Source organism: Pseudorca crassidens, chromosome 1 (assembly GCF_039906515.1).
Source record: "Pseudorca crassidens isolate mPseCra1 chromosome 1, mPseCra1.hap1, whole genome shotgun sequence".
NCBI lineage: Eukaryota > Metazoa > Chordata > Mammalia > Artiodactyla > Delphinidae > Pseudorca > Pseudorca crassidens.
Window position 1 is genome coordinate 52,527,083 of NC_090296.1, and position 7,224 is coordinate 52,534,306.

A 7,224-nucleotide genomic window follows, 5' to 3' on the forward strand; every position below is an offset into this window, starting at 1 on the left:
AAGAAAAATAATATCTTAATAGAAGTTCAAGAAAAAGGATATATACAGAGAATACAGATAAGGGTGACAGCAGTGTTTTGGCAGGAAAAAGTGCTAGATAGAAGATATTAAAACAACATCTTTAAATAATGGAAAGAAATCTGTCAATTTATAATTTTATAACATGAAGAAATATTTTTCAAAAATGAAGATGAAATAAATACTTTTCACACATACAAATGCTGAAGAAATTCAACACTATCAAACTTGCACTGTAAAAAAAAAAGTTAATGGAAGAGCTTTAGGTGGAAAAAAATGATACCATGACAATGACATAAACAATAATTATCAGATTAGATGAGAAAGCAAGACCCAACTATATGTTGCATATAAGAAAGCCAGATTAAATAGAGAAACAAATAGATTAGTGTAAAATCAGAAGTTGTGAAGGACATAAGATGTTACTACTTACAAGATTATATACTAGATGGATGGATGGATGATAGATAAATAGATAGATAGATAGATGATAGATAGATAGATGGATATAGCTAAACAGACAGACAGACAGAAAGATAGATAGATACTAGCAGAAACTGTAGGTATCTGAGTCTGAGACCAGAGCTTTATCAAGTTGATTCCTCATTCCTAGTACTAGGCAGGTGACATGGTGAGAGCCAGATGAATAATCTTACTTGAATGGTGGGATCAGAGTACAGGAAGTAGATAATGCTGTGGGACTCGAGGGACATTGTTCCAGCTAATGATTAAGAACTCTCCAGACAATAGGGGCTTCTTAGACAATGGGTGAATTTCCAGGATGTCCGGCCCCCTTCCGAGAAGGAGGGAGATAACAAAATGTAAAAAAGGTGTCTGTCAAAGACCAATCAGGCAGCTGGGGAGAAGGAGGGAGATAACAAAATGTAAAAAAGGTGTCTGTCAAAGACCAATCAGGCAGCTGGGGACAAGTTCCCTCTCTGGTCCGAGCCTAAGCCGGGACCAATCAGCAGGAGAACACAACCAAATCTATAATTTACATACGGGGAAGTGGGAACCTATAAAACTGACATATTCGCGCCCAAAAGGGTTCCTTCTTCGACCTCCTGCGTGAGGACCAAGGAACCCCGGTGCACCGGCCTTCAATAAACCTCTTGCGTTTTGCATCGACTTCCGACTCTTGTTGTTTCCTGGGCGAGTCGAAACTCCTAGGAGACCGCGCAGGTCTAACATTTGGGGGCTCGTCCGGGATTCCACTCGCCCCGGACCACAAGAACATCGGGAGTTGGAGGTACCAGGTAAGCTCGAGCTTGATTGTCTGTTTGTCCCTTGTTCTTTGTGGGCCATTATCGGAGGAAAGCCGTAAGAATCGGCTTATTATGGAATCTGTATCGGACCTCTGGCTAGGCAGACGTGCTAATAGCCGGCGTCCATGAGCCCTAGGGGACGCCCTGGTGGCTCATCTGGAAGGAGAGGCAAACTCTGTCTCCCCTTCACTCGGTTTCGGCAGTTCCCTTGGTGATAACTGCCATCTGAAGAAGTTTCGGTTTTGAAGCGAGCTCGCGGTGGCCCATACGTATATGTGTTTCGTGGAGTTTTAACTGTTTCTGTATTGTGGTCTATTCTTCTTCTCTGACGGACGACAATGGGACAAACTATGACGACTTCTCTTTCCCTTACCCTAAGCTATTGGACCGAAGTTCGGGCCAGAGCCCATAATTTTTCAGTAGAGGTAAAGAAAGGAAAGTGGCAGACTTTGTGTGCCTCTGAATGGCCAACATTTCAGATAGGATGGCCCCCCGAAGGATCCTTTTTATTAGACAAGATTAAGCTGCTGAAGTCTAAGATATTTAATATAGATCCCCACGGACATCCAGACCAAGTACCATATGTCTTGGTCTGGGAAGATTTAATTCTCTCCCCACCTCCGTGGGTCCGGCCCTTTGTTTCCTCAACAGGTACGTCCGCGCGTACATCAGCAGCGTCGGAGATATTAGCCTTAAAGAAAAACCCCAACACGGAGAAGCTACCCGACGCCCCGGATCTACTGAAGGCGATTTATCCTGACCCGCAGTCCGATTTGCTTCTTTTGGATTCCCCACCCCCTTATCCTCCGGCCCCGAATCCCCTACCACCTAGAGGACCCCCCAGCTCCACTGCCCTCGGCACCATGGGAACCATCCATGATGGAAGAAGAAAAGTGCCCTCAGTGGGCACTAGGAGCCGGAGGGCTATCTCCCCGGACTCCACTGCCCTACCTCTTAGAGAATATGGCCCCCCCGATGGCCAAGGGAATAGACCTCTCCAATATTGGCCCTTTTCCTCTGCAGATCTTTATAATTGGAAAATGCATAACCCAACTTTTTCCGAAAATCCACAGGCCCTTACCGCTTTAATAGAATCTCTTGTTTTCTCCCACCAGCCCACATGGGATGATTGTCAGCAGCTGCTCCAGACTCTCCTAACGACTGAGGAGAGGCAACGGGTTCTTTTAGAAGCCAGAAAAAATGTATTAGGCGCCAATGGGCAACCTACCCAGCTGCCTAACGAGATTGATGCTGGTTTCCCACTCGTCAGGCCAAACTGGGATTTCAATGCCCCGGAAGGTAGGGAGCGCCTGAAAATGTATCGCCAGGCTCTGGTGGCGGGTCTCCATGGAGCGGCCAGACGGCCCACTAATTTGGCTAAGGTAAGGGAAGTAACTCAGGGGCCCCAGGAATCGCCAACTGTGTTCCTGGAACGTTTAATGGAAGCCTTTAGACGCTTTACCCCTTATGATCCAACTTCGGAGGGACATAGGGCTACTATAGCAATGGCTTTCATAGATCAAGCAGCCCCTGATATTAAGAAGAAATTACAGAGGCTAGATGGCTTGCAGGGATTTTCGCTTCAGGAGTTAGTAAAAGAGGCAGATAAAGTATATAACAAAAGAGAAACAGAGGAAGAGAAGGAAGAAAGAAAGCAGAAAGAGCAGGAAGCCCGTGAGATAAGACGGGATAAGAGACAGGAGAGGAATTTAAGTAAGATACTGGCCACTGTGGTTGGAGGAAGAAATATAGGGGATAGAAATAGGCAGGAAGGGCGAACGGCAGACAGAAGGCGGCCATTAGACAAGGACCAATGTGCCTACTGTAAAGAAAAAGGACATTGGGCGAGAGAATGCCCTAAAAAAAAGAATGGAGGAAGGCCAACCAAAAACAAAATCTTAACATTGAAAGAAGAAGACTAGGAAAGTCAGGGCTCGAACCCTCTCCCCGAGCCCCGGGTAACTCTTAAAGTGGAGGGGGAACCTGTTCAATTTTTGGTAGATACCGGAGCCCAGCACTCCGTCCTTCTCCACTCAAAAGGTCCTATCTCAGCTAAAAGGTCATGGGTACAAGGAGCCACTGGGAATAAACAATATTCATGGACCACACGAAGGACAGTAGATCTTGGGATTGGACGAGTAACCCATTCATTTTTGATTATTCCGGAATGCCCCTATCCTTTGCTGGGAAGAGATTTACTCTCCAAAGTAGGGGCTCAAATCCACTTTCAGCCAGAAGGTCCCACCATAACTGATAATAAGGGAAGGTTACTTCAAATATTGACTATGAAATTAGAAGATGAATATAAATTATACGAGCAGCCTTCATCCTCACGAGTTAATGTTACTGATTGGGTAACTCGGTTCCCTCAAGCCTGGGCAGAAACTGCCGGAATGGGGATGGCCAAAAATCGGTCCCCGGTGCTAGTGGAACTCAAGGCAACTGCCACCCCAATAACGGTCCGTCAATACCCCATGAGTAGAGAAGCCAAAGACGGTATCCGTCCCCATATACAGAGGCTACTAGACTTGGGCATCTTAATAAGATGTCAATCAGCATGGAACACCCCTCTCCTGCCGGTAAAGAAACCAGGAACAAATGATTATCGGCCGGTGCAGGATCTACGAGAGGTAAACAAACGGGTGGCAGACCTCCACCCCACAGTTCCAAACCCTTACAACCTCCTGAGCACTCTTCCACCTCAACATACGTGGTATACTGTTTTGGACCTTAAAGATGCTTTTTTCTGTTTAAGACTCTCTCCCCTGAGCCAACCCTACTTTGCCTTCGAATGGAAAGATCCAACATCGGGAATGTCTGGTCAGCTGACATGGACACGGCTACCTCAGGGATTTAAGAACTCCCCGACCATCTTTGATGAAGCCCTCCATCAGGATTTGGCATTATATAGAGAATCAAATCCCCAGGTAACATTACTCCAATACGTTGATGATATTTTATTAGCTGCTGAGACCCAAGAAGATTGTATCAAGGGTACTGAAAAACTGTTAACGGAACTTGGAACCCTGGGATATAGAGCCTCAGCCAAGAAAGCACAAATATGCCAACAACAGGTCAGTTACCTGGGGTATCTATTAAAAGGGGGGCAAAGATGGCTCACGGAGAGCAGAAAGGATACGGTGGCCCAAATTCCGGCTCCCAAAAATGCCAGGCAGGTTAGAGAATTTTTGGGGACGGCCGGATTCTGTAGACTATGGATTCCAGGGTTTGCTGAGCTGGCAGCCCCATTGTACCCCCTAACCAAAAACAGCACTCCTTTCGTTTGGGGCGATAAGGAACAACGGGCTTTTGACCAAATCAAACGAGCTTTACTTTCAGCTCCAGCCCTAGGACTGCCAGATGTAACCAAACCTTTTCATTTATATGTGGCCGAAAATAAGGGCATTGCAAAAGGAGTATTGACTCAGAAATTGGGTCCCTGGAATCGCCCAGTTGCTTATTTGTCAAAAAAATTGGACCCTGTGGCATCAGGATGGCCCACCTGTTTAAAGATAATCGCTGCAGTGGCCGTTCTAGTCAAAGATGCTGACACACTAACTTTAGGACAAAATCTAACGATAACAGCTCCTCATGCCCTGGAAAATGTAGTCCGTCAACCACCGGATAGGTGGCTAACTAATGCCAGGATGACCCATTACCAAACCCTGTTGCTAAACTCAGATCGCATCAAGTTTGCTCCAGCCACAGGACTCAATCCAGCCACCTTGCTACCTGATCCTGACTTGGAAGGCTCCACCATCATACATGATTGTCAGGAAGTACTAGCCGCAGCACACGGCAGTAGGCCAGATCTGATGGACCTGCCCCTCCCTGATGCTGATTTCACCTGGTTCACGGATGGGAGCAGTTTCCTGGAGGAAGGTAAGCGTCGAACTGGGGCAGCCGTGGTAGACGGAAAACAAGTCATATGGGCAGCGGCGCTACCACAAGGGACCTCAGCCCAACGAGCTGAATTAATTGCCCTGACGAGGGCATTAGAGATGGCAGAGAATAAAAAAGTAAACATCTACACAGACAGTAGATATGCGTTTGCTACCGCTCATATCCACGGTGCCATTTACCAACAGAGAGGGCTACTAACTTCAGGTGGCAAAGAAATTAAAAACAAAGACGAAATCGTGGCTTTGTTGACTGCACTCATGCTTCCTACTAAAGTCAGTATCATCCACTGCCCTGGACATCAAAAAGAAAATACCCCAATAATTAGGGGAAATAATATGGCTGACCAAGTGGCCCGAGAAATAGCATCGGGAGAAGTCATTTTGGGACTGTCAGATAGAGTTCCTGAAAAACCAGGCCGCGATGAAGAAATCATCCCGGCCACAACAAAAGGAACTTTGTCCCCTCAGCAAGCAGAATCCATGTTACAACAGATGCACAGATGGACACATTTGGGGACTAAAAAGATGGTAGCCTTGTTACAAAGCCTTGTTACAAAGGCTTGTTACAGGGGTACGAAACCCCTGGAATGACAAAATTAGCTGAACAAATTGTGCAGGAATGCGTCCCATGTCAACAGGTAAATGGTCACAAAGGGAAACTTGAAACTGGAAAGAGACTCAGGGGGGACCGCCCAGGAACTTACTGGGAAGTGGACTTTACCGAAGTGCGTCCTGAAAGGTACGGTAATAAATACCTTTTAGTTTTTGTAGACACTTTTTCAGGATGGATAGAGGCTTTCCCAACAAAGAAAGAAACAGCTGCTGTAGTAGCCAAGAAGATTTTAGAAGAAATTTTTCCTCGATTTGGAGCATCAAAGGTAATAGGGTCTGATAATGGTCCAGCCTTCGTCGCCCAGGTAAGTCAGGATGTGGCCAGATATTTGGGGACTGATTGGAAATTACATTGTGCCTATAGACCCCAAAGTTTAGGTCAGGTAGAAAGAATGAATAGGACTCTAAAAGAGACCCTAACTAAATTGTCCTTGGAGACTGGCGGTACCGATTGGACGGTGCTCCTTCCTTTGGCCCTATTCCGGGTTAGAAATACACCTTCCCGATACCATCTTACTCCTTTTGAAATATTATATGGTGCCCCGCCTCCCCTCCCCACTTTAGGAAAAGAAATAAAACCTGATTGTCAAAATAACACTGACTTATATGCTAGGCTACTGGGACTCCAATTGGTCCAGAAAGAAATATGGTCCCAACTCGCCAAGGCCTACCAACCGGGAACACCGGGAGAAACTCATCCTTTCCAAGTCGGAGACTCCGTATACGTCCGTCGGCATCGAACCCAGACGTTGGAACCTCGATGGAAAGGACCATACACCGTCCTCCTCACCACCCCAACGGCCATAAAAGTGGACGGCATCGCTGCCTGGATCCATGCTTCACATGTGAAGGCTGCACCAGCGACGGCATCATCAGGATGGCGGGCCCAAAGAACCGACAACCCGCTCAAACTCAAGCTTCTACGAACCTAAGACTTATAATTTTGGTTTTACTGCCTTTACTGACTGTAAGTGATTTTAGCCCTCACCTCCCCCAACGTTTAACTTGGCAGGTAATTTCTCAGACTGGAGATGTAACGTGGTCCATTAGTCATACTGCACCCCCCTGGACCTGGTGGCCAGATCTTTTTCCTGATGTTTGTAAATTGGCTATAGGAGCACCTTATTGGGATACAGAAGATTCTCATGATATGAACACTGCCCCTTCCAAAGTTTCGGAAACTGATTGGTTTGGGCCGGGTTGCAAAAATGCAGGCAAAAGAATGATGCTTGGTATCCTCACTTTCTACGTATGCCCCGGGTTCCACCGCCCTTGATCTCTGAATTATAAATGTGGTGGAACTGAAAACTTTTATTGCAAAAGCTGGGGATGTGAAACTACCGGGGATACTAATTGGAAACCCACCTCAACTTGGGATTTTATTACTGTAACGGCTAATTATTCTCATAATGAGGATACCGGACACC

At 46.3% G+C, this 7,224-nt stretch overlaps 1 protein-coding gene across 1 annotated transcript; it reads left to right on the forward strand.

The window, feature by feature from the left end:
* Positions 1–1,267: 1,267 nt before the first annotated feature.
* LOC137223989 (uncharacterized) lies at positions 1,268–6,411 on the forward strand. Its single transcript, XM_067736845.1, is given in 3 exon segments — positions 1,268–5,753; positions 5,756–6,022; positions 6,025–6,411. Coding segments are annotated over 3 exon segments (4,452 nt in total). The 5' UTR covers positions 1,268–1,621; the 3' UTR covers positions 6,078–6,411.
* Positions 6,412–7,224: the final 813 nt, after the last annotated feature.